The 23,944-nt window shown below is 42.9% G+C and overlaps 1 protein-coding gene across 4 annotated transcripts; it reads right to left on the reverse strand.

The window, feature by feature from the left end:
- Window positions 1-989: 989 nt before the first annotated feature.
- On the reverse strand, window positions 990-16,606 carry septin4b (septin 4b). 4 transcript variants are annotated; one of them, XM_053872405.1, is made up of 13 exons: window positions 7,708-9,490; window positions 7,004-7,128; window positions 6,339-6,656; window positions 6,024-6,120; window positions 5,794-5,880; window positions 4,979-5,102; window positions 4,779-4,913; window positions 3,836-3,953; window positions 3,656-3,757; window positions 3,498-3,594; window positions 3,254-3,416; window positions 2,533-2,632; window positions 990-1,854 (listed from the first exon to the last, which is right to left on the reverse strand). In XM_053872405.1, exons 1-13 carry the CDS (start codon window positions 7,769-7,771, stop codon window positions 1,786-1,788), a joined length of 1,599 nt encoding a protein of 532 aa, XP_053728380.1. In that variant the 5' UTR covers window positions 7,772-9,490; the 3' UTR covers window positions 990-1,785. The 4 variants fall into 4 exon arrangements, with proteins under 4 accessions (XP_053728380.1, XP_053728379.1, XP_053728381.1 ...); XM_053872404.1 differs by lacking the exon at window positions 990-1,854 and having other exon boundaries at window positions 2,033-2,632; window positions 7,708-9,495; XM_053872406.1 differs by lacking the exon at window positions 990-1,854 and having other exon boundaries at window positions 2,040-2,632; window positions 7,004-7,135; window positions 7,708-9,480.
- Window positions 16,607-23,944: the final 7,338 nt, after the last annotated feature.

Genomic DNA, 23,944 nt, shown 5'->3' on the forward strand with positions numbered 1-23,944 from the left:
CATCGCTGGTTAAGTAAGCCATATTAAAGCATGGTTGTGAAATGCCCCTGAGCTGCACAGCAACTTCAGGTTGCCATCCAGTCCAATACGATCCTAAAGTATGATACAACTGCCTCAGGTTTGTGCTGGTGCTCGAATGAGGAAGTGATGGGCCATTTTCAGCAGGGTGTACGAACATGAAACACTGTGGGCCAAAAGAGTCTCTTGCGCATCAGCGTTGATGTCTTGCATTTTATCTAAATTAAACCACTCTCCTCGCATGTCTGCAGGAGAACAGCTTGCAATGTACTGAATATATAGTTGTATGCAATTTGGTTAAAAAAAAAGCCTTTTTAAATTATTTGTTTACATTTCTTTAATAGTAATTTAATTTACAACAAATTTTGCTTATGACACCAGCAACAGGCAAAAATCTTTTGCCTTGTTTGACAGCGTTTACTTTATAAATTAGAGAAGATTGAGAGAAGACATAGGATAATAGTACAAATAAATAGAGCTCATATTTGCGTGGAATATGCAGTGACATACCCTCGCCGACAGGTGGCAGCACTCGCCTTCTGATACGTTCCAGCAAAACACCGTCGTTTGTCCCGCGTGCAGACAGTCAACTCTGTTGTCCGTCACCTGCTCCACGTTCTTTCTTCCTGTCTGCCGCAACCCAAACGCTTAATAATCTGTCGCTGTGAGAAGACTCAACTATTTGTATGAGCAGGTTCACTTCCTATAACAAACCATCACACAGGCGACTGTCTAGGGCGCCGTCTGCTGGAGGTTTGTGTCACTAGAAAAGATGTCCGCCCCAGTCCTCAGGTGAGCACTTCCGGGGGGCGGGGTGTCACGTGATAATAACCTGGATGCCTTTCCTCCGAGGAAGCACGAGAAACAAAGCTGTTATTTACGTTATTTATGACACCTGTGGCACCTCCGCACCAAATGACAGCGTTGCTTCGATGATGTCCTCAACCTGTTGTTTGGATCGCAACTGCGATTGAAGTCAAATGTGTCTTGTGGAGGCATAATATTTTATTACAATATTAGAATTTATACACGTCATCATTTTCTCATTCTGGGTTTGTATTAACAAAAATATTACATAAATATATTCCATGAATAAAACAATTGTAATATACAACTCAAATAAAGACATTATTAAGATCGGTGTGACCAACAGACATTTTAGGAATGTAAAAAAGAAAAAAAAAGCTCATTAAAAAATAAGTCACAATGTTATTCTTGACAGGGCTGAACAAAACCCTCTGTAATTCCTGCTCTGTTTAGCTGATGGGACACACTATAATCTGCATTGTTCCTCGTCCTAAACCAAGTTTGATGTGATACAACACCCGGAGATTAATTCTCAAAAATGCGGCGCTAACAGATGAAAACTAGATTCTGAAAGTAAGAAAAATAAGCATAACGGGTGCAACCCACAGAAGACGTCACACACTTCCTTCATCCAAACGCATGCACACACACACACACCCCAGAACATAAAAACATGAGTGTGAAATAGAAACTTTCAATATATTTGTTCATTAGTTCCAGAGTGTAAAAATAACTTGTCAGTTTTAACAAAAACATTTCAATGTAAACTCATGTGACGCCCCCACCGAGCACGTGGTGAAGTCAAGAGACCATGTGATCCGTGATAGAACCCGCAACCTTCTTTTCAAAGTGTTCTGAGAAACCGCGAGTGCGAACCGACTCGCAGCAGAAGTCGAAGACATTTGCTCCGTCTCCGGCCCTTTTCTTGTGAAGTCGTCCCAGTGAGTCGGGGGTCGTGTGTTAAAAAGAGTCTTTCTGGCTGTCCATGTGGTCCTGCATCCTCTGCAGCATTTCCTGCATCCGCCGCAGCTGTGACGACACAGAGACAGAGTCAGAGGCACGAACAGCGGCGACACAGCGCAATACATCAATAGCACTCTGGTCATGTGACGTCGACTGCGTGAGCAGCCAAGCAAATCAATCTTCAGTTTGTCACTGAAATATGATTAAACAGTGAAGTAGGTTAATATTTATTATCATTCCAGGGCAATAACAAAGAATATATATATGTATATATTTATTTATAAATCTGCATCAGGAGGTAGATGAATGTGAAACAGTATCAGTTACAAATGTCACACGTTTGACACGTTAAACGGGACGGGACTACGAGTGTTAGCTCTCTGATGCCAAGGTGGTGCCAGTTAGCTCGGGGCTTGTGAGATCAAAACACAGTGAAATCCTCACACAAACACTCTGAAATGAGTTTATTCTGACTGGTTGTAGGAAGGAGGTTGGAGTGGACGGGTGGCTAACTCTCGCCGTGACTGCTCATGTTTTCGGGGTTACTCATTGTCAACCTCAGAAACATGGGCGCACCACGATCCCAATGATCAGGGGAAGGTCAAATCAAAGCGCTTCATCTTTCAGGTACATGAGCTTCTCTGGTTTGTAATTGGGGCCCGAAGGCACGTGACGTTCACAATTGAGTTCTGGTTCAATCTCTTGGTGCTGCTGGAGTTCCGGGTCAAAGTCGTGCTGCCGTACCTCCTCGTCTTTCTCTCGGATCAGCTTCTCTGTCTCGCTGTCCTTCACGTCGGCGACGGCCGGGATGGGGAAGTCAGTGCCACTTTCGCGGGTCAGTTTGCTGAAAAGATGATGGAGCATTGAATTGTTTGCAATGAGGGGCGAACGGAAACATCTCACACTGGCTCACAGAGAGTCTGACCCGCTGCTGACCCTGGAAGTCAAGGAGCACGACTGAACTTCATGATGCGGAAACTCACACAGTGGTGCCACGGGGCCACAGTGGGCACAAAGGTCCAACACAGAAAGGATGGATGGATTGAGAGACAGGGAGGTGGATGGATGGATGGATGATAGATGGATAGATGAATGGACGGACAGGCAGATGGTTGGGATGGATGGATGATGGACAGACATAAAAGTGGATGGAAGAACGGACAGACAGTTGTATGTATGGAAGGATGGACGGAGAGTTGGATGGATGGACAGAAGGATGCATCGTGTTGTCATGAGCTATTTCTATGAAGCTAGGGAGAAGCTCTACACCAAGCCTCTGCTTGATGACACAGCTCTGCAGTACATCTCTCATTTAACAGAAAAATAAACCTGTCTGCTGTTTACTTGTTCCCCACCTCATCATACAAATTCACTCACACTCCTACAGTCATCAATAACTTTGTCGCTGCTCTATCAACACCAGCAGAAGCTCATGACTACTGCTCAGGACAGGAGCGTGTCCTACTTGCGGTTGCGTTCCTTGACCACCATGCGGGTCATGCTCTGGATACACTGGGCTCTGTAGTTCTCGTAGTGAGTCTCGCGGGTCACATCCTTCAGGTCCTGCATGTGAGTGCGAACCAGCATGTTCCTCAACTTCACGAAGTCACAGTGCGCCGAGTTTTCAACTGCAGAGGAGAGAGAACCGATGAAGACCAGACTACCTCAAGATGATGCCGCCTTCGATCAGACATGAGAGGAGCCCCAACCTTCCACGATCCCCCAGGGGTACAGTCGCCCTCGCACCCTCTTTCCCTTGGCCTCCACCACCGTGTTACTGCCGATGACTGCAAATGGAATACTCTCCTGGAGATGGACGCAGACATGAGAACTCTTCTCTCAATGGCTGACAGATCCCACACGTTACCTTCAGCTCGTGGTCCTGCTGCTTAAAGTCCTCATCCTCATCTGAATCACAGTCGGGAAACTGATAGATCTTGATGCCGTACTGCTCGATCTCCTCTCTGATCTGTGGCGGAACAAAGGCCGTACTTTACATTCGCTGGACCTCGGCCTTGTGATGGAGAAGAACTGGCTCATAACTCGCCTTGATTTTCTTTTTCTTGACCTCACTGGGCGTCAGGGTGTCGGCTTTGGCCAGGACCGGGACGATGTTGACCTTCTCGTGCAGGGCTTTCATGAACTCCACATCCAGAGGCCGGAGCCTGCGCCAACACAACACCTTCTTCAGATGAGAACTCAAAAGCAGATTGACCTGGTTCAGTGGAGGTCAACGATGGTTCTTCTGTAACACCTGGTGGAAGTATGTTTTGAGAAAGGTCGACTCAGCGATCTCTCCGGGCGTTCTGTGTTTACTGGAGCCAAACTACCAACTGGATTGACCTGGATGTTCCTCATGTCCCACAGAAGTGCCTCTCAGATCTGGTAACTTCGAAGGTAAAGTCAACACCATTGAACCGGTGATTCAGCGTGTCCTGAAGAGGACTCTTAGCAGCGGGGCATGACTCTTACTCTGCCTACCGATGCCACACGCTGTAGATTGGCAACACCTTTCCACCATGTGCAGAAATGCACCAGTAAGAAGCTGAACATGATGAGCAGCTCCACCTTCCAGAGGTGCCATTACTGACTCATGATAATCCATAAACAGTGGTCCGACTTCTGTGACAAAATCTGGGTGTCATTCATATTTACTTGAAATGAAAAGTAATGTCGAGCATTGGCCAACAGGGGGCGACACTTGTACATTAGAGCACCATCTGGGGATTAACGGTAAGCACCCACAAATATTTTGAGCAAGGCATTAGAGTCACCTGCCGACATCTGAGAGCGTGTTCCAGTGCCGCACGAGCAATTCATGAGGCGGCACGTGCCGCACAGCCAGATCATTATAATCCATGTCAATTATTTAGTGGGGCTCGGGACAGAGGCTGCAGAAGTTCTCTGCCCCCAGGAGCTGCAGCTTCCACTCTGAGGAAACGCTAACACCAGCAAGGGCTTCACTGCAGAGCCATCCGTCTTTGTCATACCCGTGTCCGAAGGGCGAGATGAAATAGAGGCAGCAGTGGACGCGGTTGTCCTGGATGTTCTTCCGATTCAGTCCGCTCTCATCTCTGAAGTACTGCTCGAACTGCTGGTCGATGTAGTCGGCTACGGACTTCCAGCTGGAACAGATGTGTGGAGGTGTAAGTGTGAAGGACGCGATCGGGGTGTCAAGTTGGTCTCCTACCACTCAGTGTTGTTGACGGCGTCCCCAAAGCCTGGCGTGTCCACGATCGTGAGCTTCAGCTTGACTCCCTTTTCTTCAATATCCACAGTGTGCTTGGTGATTTCGACGGTCTGTGTGATTCGCTCTGGAGGACACAAGGCTCAGTCCCATCAAAATGGCTCGGTTTAACTTGCTATCATGCAGGAGAAATCCAATTGGAAACACAGATGAAGGAAACCTAAAGTACAAACCTTCAACTACAGGGAACATAATACAAACACCAAAAAGATGGCTTCAATGACCCTTCTCTGACAGTCCGAAACCAACATTCAGCTTGTTAAACACACACAGACACCTCTAGCCAAGTAAAAGCTAGAGGGTGAGCCAGTCAAGAGTCACTCAATGTTTTGGTTGAGGACACACACAGCCAGTAGTAGAATAAACAAAAACAGTTTAAGGCAGTAACGGGGCGATGAGGTTTCATGAAACGGAGGCCACCGGATGGCGCTGTCTGCTGTAAAATGTTTGGTCTAGCACAACGAATTCAATGAAACCTCATGCCAGTGGTTCCCAACCTTTTTATTGCTGCAGACCGGTCAACACTTGACCACTTGTACGGGGCATGGGGGGTATGAAGTTGCCACTTTGAACCGTCATATAAGGCCTGTTTGTGTGCCCGCTGAGACTCACAATCTCTCCTCCTCTCAATCACTCATTTTGCGAGCATGTGGGTTGGGGACCACTGCCTTACACCATTTCTCAACCAAGAGCATCATCTGGTGGCCTCTGAAAATTAATAAATTCATGATACCTCATCACTAGTTCAAGGTCCTCACCTTCGGCATTGAGTAGCTTGCGATCCTTGTAGAGGTCCGTGAGGAAGAGACTGTTGACCAGGGTAGACTTTCCCAAGCCGGACTCACCTGTGGACCACAACATTTAAATGAATTCCAGAACCCAAGCAAGCGACGGAAAACTGTGGACAGCAGTGTGGAACAAGAGGGGCATGTGAAGACACAGAAGAGAAGCATACGAGTGATGAACTGGCAGCACTGCTGAGTCCTACCTGCCACCATCAGGGTGAAGTCGAATCCTTTCTTGACAGATTTGCGGTGAACTTGGTTTGGCAGAGTCGCAAAACCCACGTATTCCTTGTCCTGGTCCTACAATCCCAGAATTCAAACATAAAAATGAATGCTCATGTGGAAAATGAATCACATTTTTTCAAACTTGCAGAAGAAAATACCTATTTGGTCAGAAGAATTCACCACAAACAAAAACAAACTGCATTTTTATTGAGGAGCTGAACCAGACTGCAGCATCAAAAACAGCACCAACAAAACGTCCCAGTCCAGACACTATCTTATCCCCACGTCATTACCTCATTGTTGTCGTAAGGGTCAAACCTGCCCCAAGGGCTTTTTGGTCTGGACGACCCGATGGAGGACAAATCAAACTCCACACTCCTGCTCTGCGGCAAACTGATGTCCGAACCTGAATCGGACAGAGCGCTCCCTGCAACAGGGGGTCTCAAATGTGAAGGAGTGTGGGGTGGCCCTTCACTCTCTGCCTCCCTGTCTGCTGCCTGAGCGTCGGGGTGATGCTGGTGGTGCAGCGTGAGCTGGTGGTGGTGGTGCCCTCCGTGGTGAGGGTCTTGCATTATGTTCTCCACCTCTGAGTCGTCTGAGTGGCTCGAGAGCTAGGGATGAGGCGGGAGGAACACCAGGAGTGACAAGGGGGGAAGGATGAGATGAACCTGAGCACGTGAGATACAAAATTCTCCAGCAAGTGGAGCCACGGTGGAAAAGTTATATGATGACCGCGCCAAGAAAAATCATTGCATGAAGAATGAGAAGGAGCAAATTGACACAATTCTGGGCTCCAGTGACCACAACACTCCAACTTGCATGTACATCAGAGCTCTGCTGCCCATGATAAATCATGTAGCAGTGCAGAGATGGCACTGAAGACCTGAATTAACTTGCAGATACAAACTCTGAAGTCAAGAGGTTGTTGGACAGCAATATGCAATGGTCGCACCAGTACCTGCTCCGTACTATGGCCTCTGTGTAGAGGAGGAGGAGGGGTAGGAGGACAGGAGTCCTGCTCCTCTGATGAAGAGTGGACCTCATGGTCGCTGTCTTCCATTGCCACTGGAGCTATGCTGCACTCTGCAATCTCCAACCAGGATAGAGCATGTATGGGAAACGGTCAGGTACAAAGGGGGGCCACATAAAAAGCAGGATAAAAATAAGGCCGGGTCACGTGACACAATGGGAGGGGAAAAAAACAAAAGTTAAATAACGCAAAATGACAAACAAAAATTGAAACAAACAAACAAAAACCTTTTCTTTTGCACTCTAATGTTGCCAGTACCAACCCCAAATATCTGTCAATCACCCGCAGCGGTTCATGGTTCCGCCACGTAGCTACGACGCTCTCGGGGGACATTGATATTTACACAGTGAATAAGCAGTGACCTGCTTTTCTGTTCTACAACCATCTGATCAATGTGGTTCATAGTTTGTCCTCTGACCCACATAGACAAATGAGGTTGATCTAAATCCAGAGTTCTTGGTGACTAACTCGTCTAAATTTGCAGTCCATGCTTAGTCTGAACAACAGAATGTCTTCAATACATTTGACAACGCAACAACATAAAATCACAGACGCCTCTCTCCAACTCCCAGGACCTCATGCAGATAAAGGGTGCCGCGATGGAGCGAGCTTTCACCTGAGGTGAACCTCACCTGTGGTACCCTGGATCAGAGTGTAAAAGCTTGTCTTCCTCTCAGAGCGCGGACTCCTCCACATGCCCACAGTAGCAGACGACAGGAGGCAGAGAACACGACCGGGTACTTATATACGCTCCCTCAACAGGACACAACGCCCTTCATCGCAATTGAGCCGCACAACCCCTCAGGAAACTGATCAGTAGCATTGACAACTCGCCCCATCAGGACACACACACACATACACACACACAATGGTGGGCGAGAGCACTCTTGGTTTGAATGGCAGCAAGTGTGATGAGTAAAATATAGACTCCGTCAAATGTTACTATCTTTAAAGAATTAAAAATATAGCAAAGAATGAGGATAAAAATCTAAATCAGACAACGCCACGTTTCCCTTCGTTGAACCATGAAACATCTGCAATGAAACACACAGAGCTGTTAAACACTACTTTTTCAAGGACTGATGACCTCCAAAACCTCTTCTTCCTAGTCTAAGTTATTTGCATTAAACACAGCAGAATGTGAGAACAGAGGTCTGAAAAAGCACGGATAGTGCCGTACAAACAGTAGCAACAGTTCAGTGCCTGTTTTGGCAACTGAAGAGGTGCACATACTGTATATTACTGATAATGGAAACATGGCTTTGACACAGAGAGAGAGGCACCATTCTTCACTTCAGCACAGACTAGTTAAACTACCTGGATCTGTAAATTCACAAGTTCTCAGAGGACAGCAACAGCTCAGATTAGCACAGTGCGTGGTTTTTGTGTCAGTCGGTTGTGTGTCACTCCTATCGATCAATACAGTTACTCGGCATGTGACTGATTGGTCAAAGAGAAATCCATTTCTCTATGCAGGGCCACAGCAGATCCACAGTTCGGTGCTTTCCAACACTATCCATTTTATTAAAATACTTCTAGAGCATTTGATTTGCCAGGGATCCAAACTATCCTGTGTTTTCCACTTAAAATGGCAGTACCTCATCAACCACTGACACAGATTTCCTCTCAGAGGATCCATCTCAGATGAACTGTTTTAATATTTAATTGCCTGAAGTGACCTCTCAGTTCCTCCAGAGGGTGGTTTCCTAACAGGGACCCAGCGGGCCACAAATGAAGGCTATAATTCCACACAGAGCTGAACTGGATAAAGTCAGAAATGAGGTCCGACCAAGCTACGGTTTGTACTGCACGACGCCAGAGGGATCCCCAGGAAGAGCTCTGGGTTTGAATGAACTGGCGAAGGGAACATGATGGACAGAACATTATACTATTTGTATTGAATCACACACATTTTCAGCAGGGGGAGGAGGCAAGAATGGATTGTTGTTCATTTTGCCATATTTGATGGTTTCATAGTGTCGACACTAGGGGCAAGCATTGACAAGATCCTTAAGATACGATACGCATTATGATACGTGGATCACGATATAATAGTATCAGAAAATCAAGATATTCTACACTCACATTCTACACAATACCAGTAAAAACTGAAAAGATGAATAACATCTGACAACATTTGATTGAAAACTTTTGTTTTGATTTTATTTTGTTATTTTTCTTTTGGCGTACTGAGAGCATCCTCTTATATCAGAGGTCATGGTGTTGTGATATGTTGCTGCATCAACACACCTACGGTCAAACTGGACCCACATTGTTTTCAGTATTGACTCTTCAAAAAGTCAAAGAGTCAGTGATATTGTAACAGACAGGCCAAAACAAATTTCTAAAATACACTATGAAGAAAAAAATGTGTCATTATGTAATACAACAGCAAAAGTCGGAACAACTTCATAGATCTTTGGACCCTCTGTTTAATATTAAGGCTTGATATTTGTTCCTCGGAACCTCAGAAATCACAGTGTATTCCTTTACGAAACATCTGAAAACTCACTAACATAAATGCCCACATTATTTATTTATTTATTTTTACACATTTTGTCATATAATTCTAGTGAACAATGGAAGATAGCACTGAACAAGAACCGGTCTCCTTGACTACACCCATTTATTGTGTGGTGCTGCCAGGGTTCAGTGCAGTGACAGCTGATGACTTATTGCTTCCAGGGACCCTGCGCCCCTCAAAAGCCATTTGTATATCATGGGAACTGAAATCCAAACTGACATAAGTCATGATGTCGCTATACAGTAACTGCTTCTCATCCTCTAGTGAATGTTTCAGTTCATAAAAGCTAAATCTACTTGTGTCCCGGTTCACCCAGTGGCACAATGTTTTTGTTTTCCACACGTGTCAGTGTGAGTGCATCTATTTCCAGGCCCAGCATCCCCAACAATGTTTGTTTATTCCTCCTTCAAATGTGACGCCACTGGCTGAATATCAGTGAGGCTTTCCCTTGTGGCGCGGCCAGTAGCAGGTGGTGATGAGAGACATGTGCGCTCTCTGTGTCAATGCTGCGCTTGTTTGGATTGTTTTAGCAAGTCTCTGTGTGAAGCTGGCTCAGAACTGAGAGGGAACAGACAGAAATAGCCCTTCTCACCACACAGCCGACAGCCGCGCAGCTCAGACAAATTCACCCGTGACCAGAACTCTGCACATGGAGGCGAAGGAAAACAGCACTTATCGTACAGTTCCTGCTTCCTATGCCAACGTGACATAAAGAAATGACAGTCTACATTAGCGGCAGCGCCAAGACAAACATGTACGAATATCCATGGTTCCATGCAAAACAATCATTTAATTCAAGATGTAAGCTTTCAATGCTAAACACTACCTGCTTATCTTGTATGCTGCATATTCCCTCATGTGAAAGTCATTTCAACTGGTCACCAATGTTCCATCGCCTTCAGCAATGAGTGTATAAACTCACCATTTCCTAATATTAACGGTGCCCAATACACGCGCATGTTTCTTACAACCAGTTGAACTTACCCATTTTAAATGGGGTTAAAGTCACATAGTGAGATTCCAGAGCTCAACTTTGAAATCTCTATGATCAAAATTGTGGTTTTCACTATTTTACCATGTTTCAAGAACAACAAAGGCACCGCTCCTCCAGTTACCGAATCCACTTAAGGACACAGAAACAATGAGCCATAATTCCGAGATTTAATCTCAAAAGATCTTTGTGCTCGATACTTCTCATGCTATGAGGATTTAGTGATTATCCAATAACCTTGGAGCGGCGCTGCTATGCGTGACTCCTGTGTTTTCCCTTGCTGTAAAAAGAACAATTTGGGTCTGATGCAGAAGAACAACAACCACCGTGAAAACATTTTGTCTTCAATGGCAGCGGCAGAAGTTTGTAAGCTTGTATTACTCGATGAGGTCGCACTCCAGTTCCATGTTTTACTGGACTGAGATCTGGCCAGTTGCGGTGGTTAAATAGTTTACTCCGTTCATGATCCACATTCATCACACGGACCTCAACTTTTAACTATTTCATCCTTTCAAGTGTCTCAACATTAAGATAGACTTGAGGTACATTCCTAACCGTGTGCATTTCAGTAGCCTCTAGTTCTGAAGGGTTCAAGTCTAGTCTTAATAAAAAGCATATCATTATAAATGTCACACTCCAACCACATGAGAAGGTAGAAGGGAACATATAACGGATAAAATGCAATCTTGCGCATATTATTTTTGCTGTCTGAAAAGTTGAGTCATAATCTCAAAGGCTTCAGTTTCTCCTGGACCAACTGGCAGGGGTTTCATCTACCATTACATTGCTGGTGCTGTAAAACCTGTAGCCAGCAAATCTCTAAATCCTCCCTGTGTGCGACAGTTGTGCAGTAGCACATCACGTTATTTCCTGTAAGTAAAGACCAAAGCATCTGGGAGGCGACTCCAGATCGGCTCTAATCTCTTCTGGCTGCTGTTCATCTACAGGGTGATAATTCCTCAGCCACCAAGACCAACAGAATTAAGACAATAATGATTTGCTCGACATGCATGTAAGAAAGACGCTACAAGATCTGTGAAGATATGACAAACTTCATGATGCTGCATTGTCACATGCAAAGAAAAAGAGATCAGAAACAGAGATCGCTCCACTGCCCCCTGCTGCCTATCAACGGATCCCACGATGGCAATAAACTGATATGTTTACTAAATCACTAAATAGTGTAAGTAATAAAGTAGAAGATAAGTAATAAAGAGAAAAACTGTAGTGAATATAATAGACATTAAATATTGAAAAATATAATAAACAAACTTTGAAATACTATTAAAGCTAAAGACTAAAAGAAACAAATACACTGCCGACTGTTGAAAGATGCAAGGTAGAATAGCACAAAATATTTTAAAACAAAATGAGTTCAGCACCAGAATCACCAAATATTATTCAGACGTGAAACTTTTACGGATTGATGACCATTCTAAAGACATAAGATGACGGAAAGTATTTGAAATACCAATCAAAAGGCAGAATGTGACGCTGCTACCGCACTATGACCACTTCATTCTCCTGATGTTACTGCACTCCACAACAATAGATGACCAAACATTTGAGAAAGTACAAAGAGATACAGAAGAATGAGAGTGAAAACGGACCACTGCACTCCATAAATTTAATTTAATTACTGGCTAAACGGAATGTTACAAAAATGACCAGCAACAGTGACATTTTCAGACAGAGACGCCCAAAGCTGCTGCAGGAACATAAATATTATTGCACAGCAGCAGGTAGACTTTGAATGACTTGGAATTACACTTCCGACACTTCCTGTCCTATACAATTAAATCCCCTTATCGGACGAGGAGAAATTCCTGTTGGAACAGAACTTAAGGATTTTCTCACTTTGTTTTCCACCTTAAAATACACAGCAACAATGGCTGCGGTGATTCGTGTGAATGAGAAGGCGTCCACAGCTTTTCTCTGGTATGACTTATTTGACTGAATTTTCATATTAATAATTTACAGGGCGCATATGATGACAAAACACATGACACCCCACAATGACGGAAAATCAATATTAAGACAAAAAGAAGTGCCACCAAGGAGCTGCTATTCAAACAAAAATGAATAAAGCTTGAAAACTCAACACATTGGATAAAGCAGAAATTTTTAGTTAAAGCTGCTTACTGTACAGTATATCAACAGATTTGTGAGTCAAAACATGAAAACCTCCTCCTTTTGTTGTCCATTTAAATGACAGGTAAAATAGGAGGCAGAATGTTTCATGAACTGGCTAAGACGTCCCAAAGTACTTTTCCTCTTGTGCGTGAATATTGTCTAAATTATGGATGATGCCCAGATAGCCAGTGGAGGCCCACCTGTTCAGGCTGCATAGAACGTTACCTCAGACCAGGCCACCGTCTGTTATTTGAGTACAGAAGTAAAGCAACGATATTGAATTTCTACAAAGAGCAATGTCAATATTATTCTTCTCAGAGCCCCGCGTGAGATTGACTTCAGTTCAAATTGCTTTCCTAGGTAATTCATGTTTGAATCATAATTTAAAAAAACAATATTTCATTAAGAAGGTCATTATTTGTGTGAAAAAATTACTTTGAAAACCATAAAATGCAAAATGCAATTCACTAAATAATGTGACACCAGACACTAGGAACCAGCAGCAGGGAAACCAACCTTTTCCCACAGTCACAGTGGGTTGTTGTGTGGTCTCCAGTCCACCTCTCCAGATTTCAAACCCGATGTGATGTTTGGCTGCTGTTCTGTCTTATCACAACAGGTCTGAGGTCAAACCTGAGACGGGGATCTGCTGAAACAGTGTTTGCATTGTGTCCCCAGCAGATTGAATAAAAGAAATTACATTATCGTCTGGACTGAGCTTCCTGTTTGGTAAAAGGTGCCAACTGAGTGAAAACAAACTCTAAGGAGGTAAATTACCCTCTGATTCATTATCAGGAGACTATGAAACCGCACTGCGGTGAGATGCAATCTCACACTTTACTCACATTGAGCAACGTTCAATTGTTGACTGGATTTATTTTATCGTCTTAACACGGGTTCATGGGTGCGATTACTGGCAGGCTGGCTAATATTCCAGCACAACCCGCTCAACACGTGTGTGAATATGGTCAGATCTTTAACTTAATAGAGTAAATGTAAATTACATAAGAAGAATGAAGATGAAAACACGAAAATAACTGGGTCATTACAACTAGGTTTAAGTTTGGTTAAGGTTAGCCATGTGTGGTTAGGTTTAGGGGGGGAGGCTGGGGAAAGCAGCAAACATGTATGTGTGTGTGTGTGTGTGCTTCTTCCAATATACCAAAGGACAACTCATCCATCAGACTACACTGCCCATACTCCAATGGTTCCTCACAAGCATGCGTCATGCACTTGCATGAAAATAAATGGGTGAACTTTTGACAATCTTGCCTTACTATCCCAATTCTGGCACCATATGTAACAGACAAAACTCTGAAAGTGGCAGTTTTTATGATGTTTCTGAAAGTGAAACATCATAAAAACAGAAGTCTGTTGCTCACAGAACTTAAGTTGTGCATTCCGGATGGACATACGAAGAGAAGGACGGCTGCTGGCTGGTGAGAGACTTACTTCTCCGGGTTAAAACATTTAACAACACATAACAACATTTGTCTGGTCACCAATTCAGTAAAAGTCAAAACTTTCCCATCTGCCTCCTTGTTTCTCTATCACTTCCTCATTAGCTGCCTTCCGTTTCCTGATTTTTTTTTTAACCCTGAAGCCACTTTCATGTGGTCAGGTGCTTAAATAGAATCATATTTAAAAGAGATCTTTATGAAGGATGATCCCGGAGCACATTTTCATTCCAAGAGGTTCCAGATGATTGTGCTGAGGATATTTCATTGAACAGTGCTGCTTCCATCTTACAACAATGAAACGAATAAGCAACAAAACTAAACACTGCTGCATTAAACACGACACAACTCACACTCCGCCTTATAGGAATAGCAGCGCGATTAGCTTATAATGGTTTGTGCATGCTCTAGGCTTTGGTCTTCACCTCAAACTGACCCTTGAACTTGATTTATTGAGCAGGTTTTCCAGGTGTAACCTTCAAAAAAGGCCCCCAGCACGCACATCTGGACTACACCTGTGCACTCCACATCATGTGCGGCTGACCATTCTACATGTGGCTGCTGTGTCCAAGTGATTCTGAAATTATTAACTTTTTCATTTCTTAATACCGTGAAATAAAAAAAGAACTAGTTTTATCCAGCTTCTAGGCATTTGCCAAATAGTGACGTCATGAGATCATTGTCAGACTGGATTAGTCTCAACACACATGTCCAATTCCTTTGCGTCTGAGGGTTCTAATCCACTAAAGCCCAAAGACCCATTAAGCCAAATATTACACATACACCGCTGAGACATATGGCAGTTGAAGCAAACACAATTAAAACCCCACTGTAAGTTGCAGCTGCTTCATAGTATTCACAGCTGGCAATTTTGCTACTGGCACTTATACCGTCTCTTTGACCTTCAGCTCCAACAACACCAAAAAAATGACCACGCTCCAACATTTATGCGGCATTAGAGCACAAGCTGGTTTTGAGGATGACAGGCTTGAAGGAACAGCTATTTTCACAGCGATCTTCCCTGTTCAGTTGAGCTAATCTGATGTCTCACGCACCACTCACCATAGCGCCGACAGACTCGCGTCCCGTAGAGGATGACTGCCAGCTGCTCCAGGTTTCTGATGTCAAGCCTTTTACACCTCTGGCACCGTCTCACAGACAGACATTAATAGCCTCGCAGCACACAGAGTCATGCTGCATCCTGAGCTTGCTGGTGAGACTGCAAAAAGTGGAGCAACTGTGCAAGAGGGGAGGGAGGTTCCTCTACTACAGAGAGAGAGTCATGGTGTTGTGGGATTGAGGTGTTTGCAGGACAAGAAAAAGTGCCACAAGACAAGATGTAGATTGATTTCAAACAACTAAAGAGACACTAGAGAAGTATCTCCACTGTTATAGCCAACGATTATACCACAGACAGTGCCATCTAGTGGGCTTTGAAAGCAAGTCACTGCTTCATGAAACCTCATTCATTCTCATCACTACAATTTACTCTCACACGCGCCCATAAAATTTGGGTCTGGATCAGAGGACAATGTGGGAAATACTTCAGTAAAAAGGTCAAATTATGGGAACAACGTTCAAATTATGTAAGGAAGAGAGCAATTATAAGACAAAAAATAAAGTTATTTGAATATGTGTTTTTCATTTTAAGTATAAATTAAATTTAAATGATGACAATGCATTTATCATTTAAGTGGCAGATGTTTTGTTAAAGAAATATATATTAAAAATATAAAACAACGATTTCTTTAACATTTAATAAAAAAAAAAATACAACCCAACACTACAACTGTGACCCCCAGGCCAGACCAGAAAAAGGATACAAGCAGCTGAACGTGCTACTTCAATTTCTTTGTTTGTGCTCAGTCAGTTACGATCCTTTCTTTTTATTGAATGGGGCAAAGAATCACTGAGATCTGAGTGTTTGTCAGAGCCACATTGTAGCTACATCCCAAAATGTGAATAGCATTTTTTTCGCATTTGAAGTCCCACTATGACAGTACAGACTTCGAACAAGTCTACTCATGTTTCAATGCCGAAGGTAAGTGCAGCGTCACGGCAAGAATATAAAAAAAAACTTCGATGTCACTGAAAAATACACTAGTATAGTGACATAGAATATATACTCAAAAAATGAGATGTGGAATGGGGGACATATGCAGCATCACTGAATATGAATCAAAACACATATTTTGTTCCTGACAAGTCAAGATTAAATGAAGGCCATAGTTGGAAGGCTGGAAACCAAACTCACGTTGAACTGGTCAATAAAGCACCTCTTGACTATTGGGAATATGGAGCCACTACGTGATGTTTGATTACCAACATTGAGACAGCTTGCTAGACACCACACCCTGAATGACTGACTCACTAGAATTTGGCTGTCTACAGCAAATCATTCCTTTGGAAACAGTCAATCAAACCAAGTTATTTAAATTCACCTCTAGTCATGAACAATGCACCAAGTAGTTTTCTAAATTGTGTTAATGAGCTAAAGTTAATCTGCATACTGCTTTCCATGCAAAACATTAGTTTAAGGTATAGTTTATTTAGCTTTACAGAGGGATGTATTTGAAAATACGCCTTTGGCTGGAAACAAATACTTTTGTGCTGTCAGAATCTCATCAGGAGTACTTTATAAACGCACAAACTGAAGAAATCTCTGTTCTGAGCTCAAATGGCTTGCAACTTTCCTCCTAGTTTTCAGCCATCATTCATTCTCATGTGCCCTCAGCATGTCTTCTTACAGCTGTGGCTCCGGCCACCGAAGGAAATTTAGAAACCCTCTATGTTTTACATGGCTTGAAATATAGTACTCATAATCGCTAATTTTAACTTTTCGTGTTTAAGCGTCAGGTAAAATAAACACAATTAACAAGCAGGGCCCTTAAAGGAGACACCTTAAAAAGGTAACCCATAAACGCCCAACTAAAATTGTGCTGTATGACACTCAATTAACCAATCGATAATGTTGCTTACGTGACCAGTGACTGTGCTTAGCAAAGCCTGCCGCTCACACTACCAGACAAACTGGCACTCAGTGTTTGAGCTGGACGACCGTAGAGACTCACACACATGCAGCACTCCTGCTCTATACAGACGTGAGTGAACATATTGCTGACAGAGCAGTCACCATCCCGCCAGCAGCTGTGCACAACACAATAATCCTGGCAGCCACAACGCTACTGTAAAGAAACCGCTGCTTGTTAAATGAATGAAATGAATGGAATATCATCGGGGCAGCAGCTCCACATGTGGCCAGCAGACTTGTTAGACTGTGGCAGCCTGTAAACCAAAATTAGCTTCTTAAAATGCTCAGGCAACAGTGGCTCACGCGGTTATAATGACAGAAACAGTGAGTTTAATACTGCCTAGATGTGAATGCATTATCTGTGCAGCGTAAAAGCCCAGTTAACACCCTGTAATAATAAAAAACCTAATTGGGCAATAACCCATTTTTATTTTATTAGACCGTTGAATAGATCAAGGCCACAAACAGGCGTTATAAACCCTACCCTAAACTTCCAATGTGGCACGGAGCACATCCAAGTATAAACTAGTTTTCATCAACAATACACTCAGCTCATGTTATTATGACAGACATGATCATTTGAATTTCACATTAAGGAGATCCACAAATACAAGCCTGTGAATTATGACACTCCTGTGCGACCCATGAGAACCTATGGCTAAATCAACAACAAACAGCCAACACTGAAACGTATGTTTTAGCGAGAGAAGTATAATTTAAGATTCTATTCTGCTTCTCCCCTAGCTCCAAAATAACATGCATGAATAGTAAAAGCATTACAATGCAAATAATGTAGATCTAGAGGACAAATATAGTCACTGGTTTACGCAATGCAACTCAATCAACACCTGTAGTTCAGTCCACGTGATACACAAAAATAGAATGCTGTTTTCACAAGACTGGTCCGTCTCACTAGTAAGGAGTCGGAGAATGAGAATGGTGACTATAAAATGTAATTCTCAGGCTGTCTCTATTAATAACACCAGCACCAGCAGGCGCAGTGAGCCTCCAGACCTTGTCTTACTTCAGCTCTCCATTAACTTGAGTGCTTATTAGGAAGAATAAAGGAAGCATTCAAGTCTCCCTTTGCTGCAGTTATCCTCAAATTCAGCCGATCTTTAAACATAAGGGTCAACATTTGGGATACCTGCCACATATTAGTCTCCGTTCTTGTGCCGCATGAGGAAACGCATCAGATCTTCACCCTCCAAGATGATCCTGTGATGCTGCAGATGGGAGGGGACAAGTTCTGGTTTGGCTCTGTCCCCAGGGCAGCAGAGCGCTGGATTCAGTTATGCAATGCTAAAGCTATTCATCCAACGAGGTAAAACTGCGCTTTTGTTTTCAATGACAAAAACTATGTTGAACGTCCGCAGAAGAATTTTGTTTACAACCAACACCACTTTGTTTAACCAACATGTGTTATTTATAGAGCTATGTTTCTGCCACATGCCATGAGAACTGGAGCTGCTTATATTTTGCTGTTTTCATGTTAAAGAATGATTGTTCTCAACTAAATAAATGGAATATGCCACTCACAGTTAAAGAACTCCCCTTGTTTGTTCCCAATTATAAATAATTTAATAGGTAGCACAAGTAAGCAGCTGTTGGTCCATGGTGAACAGGAGAAGAGCAATAGCTTCTGAGAAGTTATAGAATGTCCTTATTGTAGTGGGAGACTACCAGGTGGGACAAAGGTGGGAGTTAAATTCCTGGCATTCACTTCACACATTCTCTAAACACTTCATCAAAAAAATAACAGAATAAATTATAGAAGATACATTTGAGAATTATAGAAAATAAATGCATAATAAATCAACAACGTTGCGTTCAGGATGGACAAGGAAACACCAAATGTGAATGAATCATAAACTAACTTTAAATCAGAATCAGTGACAAATATAGGCAACAAAGCTGCTGGACACTTGCTAGAAGTGGCATTTGATGGACCAGTTTGAAAGCAGTCTTCTTCTCTAAACACTGAGACTCTGCCACGGTAACAGCTTTTATTAGCGGCCACAAAAAAACTGCCAATGCCACCAGCGTAAGCCTCCTTTGAAAGGTTTCTCTTAGCAACCTCGAACTCAGCTAGTAACTACCGGATATTTTTTGGTTCTGCTCACTGACCAGGAATTTTAAACTTTTAAAATTGTGAAAATGAGGAAGTCATTAGGTGCTTAAACAGTAGAGCTGGCACCGTAAACCAGGCAGTAATGTGTGACCTCACAAAGCTTTGAAGATTCAGTAAGCACTGGAAGACAAACCGTAGATACCTGTAATTACAACCACAAGGAGCAACAGTAAACAAGCATGTTATTTCTTACCTTATAAAATCAACAAGACCTTGAAGTCATACCACACTAACTGACATGAGGCAGAAGGATATGAGGAACCGAAGCCAGTTGGACTGTCATTCACCAACAGTCCATCCACAGCAGGCCGCAGACAGACAAGGTTCACACCTTTGGGCAATTTATAGTCACCAATTACACTCATTCCTTGTTATTTGTGTTGTGGGAGGAAAAGGAGTGGTCGCGGAAACCCATGCGGGCAGCACCCAAGTGAGAAACTGAAACCAGGTTTGTCATGGATGGATTTGGTTCTCGCCAATAAATCCACTGTGTTGGCTGAAAAAAGTAAAATTTGTCATGAGAGCAAGGATGACAAAACATCTCAAGGAAGTCTACGTCCAGATGAAGTTGAAGGTTTTGTTGATGAAGGCTGGAAATACGAGACGCTTTAACCTCCAACAGAGTGAGGTCAACATGCCATAAGCACTGTCCAAGAGTTTATGTGGATATCAAAGACACAAACCCTGAGGCCGGAGGGAAGAGATTTGCCACTGGCAGGGTGTATTTTGGACTAAGCCAAGAGCTCCTGTTGCTCCCTTAGAGACAGGAAGAGCCAGAAGAGAAAAAAATAAAACTCGAGGAAGGGGGCACATAAAAGTACAGAGATATGAGGGGCAAAAGAGAAACAAGCTCAGGGGATCACAGGACGCTTGGGCAACATATCTGCTCTTTGATCCCTGAATGAGACACACATGTTGCGGTGTTTGCAGGACCCCATTTCCTACATTTTACAGGGTTGTGTTTGAGAACTCAGCACACACCTTCTTTGTTCAGAGATGCGCGAATAAATTGTTTGTGTTCATCTCTCACCAAGGCAGTGATATTTCTGAGTCTCGTCTACAGTTAGCTTCATCGTCAATCCAAACCTGTCTTTGCTTATGCGTCGCTGATTTATTTGACTAGTTGATTATTTGATGCAAACAGAGCCATCAACTGATCTCAAATACAGAGGGTTTTGATGTTCAATGCTACCTGTCTTATGTATGCAATAGAACCTCACATTTAACCTAAAGAATTGATTTTAAAGTTCTTGTCTCTCAGTACCTAGTAGAGCCTTTAACCCCTTATGTTGCCCTCCCTCCCCATGTTAGACAGGCACCATCACTGTCCACTTTCAAAACACTTCTTTGAACATACAATTGACCCAGAGGTGATGATAGTCCGTGCGTGTGTGATTGGGTTTTGTGTGTCAAGATTTCAAATGAATTCATCAGTTTTCTGCTGTTCATGTTTAGAGTATCTACAGATATTTTTTCTATAAACCACTTCCTGAAAAACCCAACAGTAAAAACCCTTATGCTGCCTCCACACTCTCAAACCTTCTGTTAGCGTTCATCCATGCTAACCCAAATCGGTTTTACTCACACACTAGATCCCTAAATCTGATACCACATCTGTTATAACAAATGCTACACCATGAGTGACTGTTTTATCTGAGCTGCTCGCTTTGATGGTGGAAAGAGAAAAAAGGTACCGTGTGAGTTGTGAGACAGTTACAGCGCCTTACGATTGTGTCTGTTAACTGTAATACAGTTTTATATGAGAAAAGCGTATGTCTGAAAACTTGAAAGCTACAGTGTGAAAGATACCACCCCATTTTCCCTTAGATTCCTGAGTATAGTAGACAAAATCACATTCTTCCACCTTGTAAAAGGGATTTAATCTTGGCTACAGAAATTGAAACAAACCAGTACAAGAGGCATTTTCAACTCCGGCTTTCCTTCAGAAGAGAGGCTTTGTTTGCAAATAAGAACAGAGGGATGCAAAATTAATGAGTGCAGACGAAGGGGTTCCTTTTTACTCTACAAAGTGATTCCACTTACTGATGTATGTACTTCTGGCTCTTGACCAGAGAAATTACAAAACACGCTCCCCTCCTCTCTGGTGTTCATTTAAAGAAAACAAGCTTCCACACAATAAATCGATTTACAAGCGACTGCTCAACAGACCCTCAAAAGGTAAGAAACCTCAATACAAAATACTTTCAAACCACGTTCCTAAGCTATAAAGTGCAGAGACAAGCAGGATTTAGACCAATGCTTTTAGATAACTTTTTCCTTTTAAGGAACTGCTGACTATACCATATCTTTGAGCAGCCACATATTACACCCACTTATCCACTGCTTCTCCCTATTTATACTTAACACCCTGATCGTCCAGATACAGAAGCATTTGGCTTTCATTTTGTCTCTGCCAGAAAACGGAAGTCAGGCATTTCACATCTCCAGGGACTGTAAGCATCCTTTAACATATCAAGTATCCTCCAGCAGATCTCTAACATCTCTGCTGCTCTTCCTTTAGAGTTGTCTGGCATTTCCCTCCAGCACAGTGGGAGCATCTGGACATACTTTTGAAAGGAGCTGGACAGAAAGCTCATGTGAGACGCTGGCCCAAATACTGACACACAGAGACATGGCATGACACAAAAAGAGAATGAAGAGAGGTCGTACACTTCAATAATCTGGTGAGCAGCATAAACACTAGCTGAACATGAGCTGTTAGCATAAATGCAATAATTATTTACAGGATCAGACAATGTCAACAGAAACAGCTCTTTACAGATGCACACTTAAACTAGCTCAAATAAACACCTCTCCCATTGTCTTTTAAAATGACACTTGAAATCTCGGTTTTGTCTCCAGACAGAGCTCCTAACTTCTACGTAGGAATGACTGAATTATTGCTTGCATGACTTGTTCAGAGTTTTAAAAGCAGGATCGTCTCCACCCAGAGTGCTCAGGCAGACATGTTTAATACATAGTGTTCCTTGCAAGGCCTGAAGTGAACTACTCCCTGCATGCACATCACATACCTGCTACTTTTATCAGATCTGGCAAACCTATTTATACCAAGTAATAATGCTGGAATTCTTGACTTGAAACGAGTATGGCTCAACTAAAACCTGTGTATATTTTGAGAAGCTTAAATATCCACTGCTTGAAAACAGACAAATACAGATGGTGAGTTTTTCCTGGTTATTTATTGCAAATAATGTACCACCCCAAAGCAATGTGTTCTCACCATTACGCAGAAATATTCCCTTCCAATTGAGCATAAAATGTGGAATCATTGAGAGAGTCACACTCATGACTGAGATGTACGTATCCTGACCACACTCATAACGTCACTGTGCACATCTTTACACGTGTTCTTTGAGTTGGTATTGCTGTTCACCAATATATCCACCAAGGACAGAAGCCCAGAGTCAAAAGTTAATGACAACATCAAACTCCTAAACAAACATGGCGACTGTGGAAGAAGCAGTTATTAATGTACCTCTTGCACAAAAGACGAAACAGAGGCAGAATTGTAGGAACCAGTAGTCAGTGAACCGGTTAAATATATCACGACTGGAGGACAGAGAATTTCCGCTATTGTTATGTTTTCACCGTGTCTCATTAGAGCTACGTATCGTGTAATAACAGAAACACTGCCCCCATGGTTTCTAGTGGTACTGCTCCATTTGGTATATTTATATACAAATAAGGACGACATGAAACCAGAGCACGGATCCAACGTAACGTAGAGTATAAATGCGCCTTAACTCTATACCACCTCTATAATTTGTTTTGTCTTTTGGCCTGGTCCTCTGCTGACAATGCTGATGACTGATTTATGGAGGCAAAAATGTCCATTAAACGGCAGAAATGCCTCCAAGCCTCAGATAGAAATACTCCAGGAATGTGAAAGTTATCCCATGGAGGTTGGAGGTTAGGAATGTACACTGCAAAAACTATGACTATGTGAACATAAAATCGGAGCGTGCTAAAAAAGGAACCAACCACAGCAAAGCTGTGAATAAAGACCCATTACATGCTGCAGGGCCAGTTCCACTCTCCACAGACGATGACTGAAGTCTCCCCATGTTGCTCTCAACACCTTAACAGTTTTTACAGTTTTCCATGGAAGTGGGGGTGAAGTTTTGTTATTTCTGAGGAGCTTGTTGGGGGCATGGGAACTGAGCCGAGCCTATTTTTAGCAGAGATTGTGAGGGAGTATTTTAATTAGACTATAGTGGAATGCATTTGGTCACAGAGGAAGACGTCTGTGTCAAATAGGGAAGTCGGTGAAACAGACTGAGAAAGAGTGTTAGATATTAGTGGAGTCAAAGAAGTTGACAATAATTTGAGATTTTGGACAGACAGATTCCATTGTTGCCAGCTTCCATCAAGGAATAATGTAATCGACGGGAGGTCATGAACAAAAAGATTGGCATGTCATCTAGCAAACGTTCAGACAGCTCACGCCCTTTAAATGACATTTCCTGGTCAGAATTACTGCTGTTGTAGTCTCAACATTAACTCAGTTGCACTTCTCTACAATAACAGAATAGTAGCAGGGAGTGGTGTCACATATCTACCATTCCAGCGTGCAATAGAATA

The sequence above is a fragment of the Synchiropus splendidus genome, chromosome 8 (assembly GCF_027744825.2).
Source record: "Synchiropus splendidus isolate RoL2022-P1 chromosome 8, RoL_Sspl_1.0, whole genome shotgun sequence".
NCBI classification, from domain to species: domain Eukaryota; kingdom Metazoa; phylum Chordata; class Actinopteri; order Syngnathiformes; family Callionymidae; genus Synchiropus; species Synchiropus splendidus.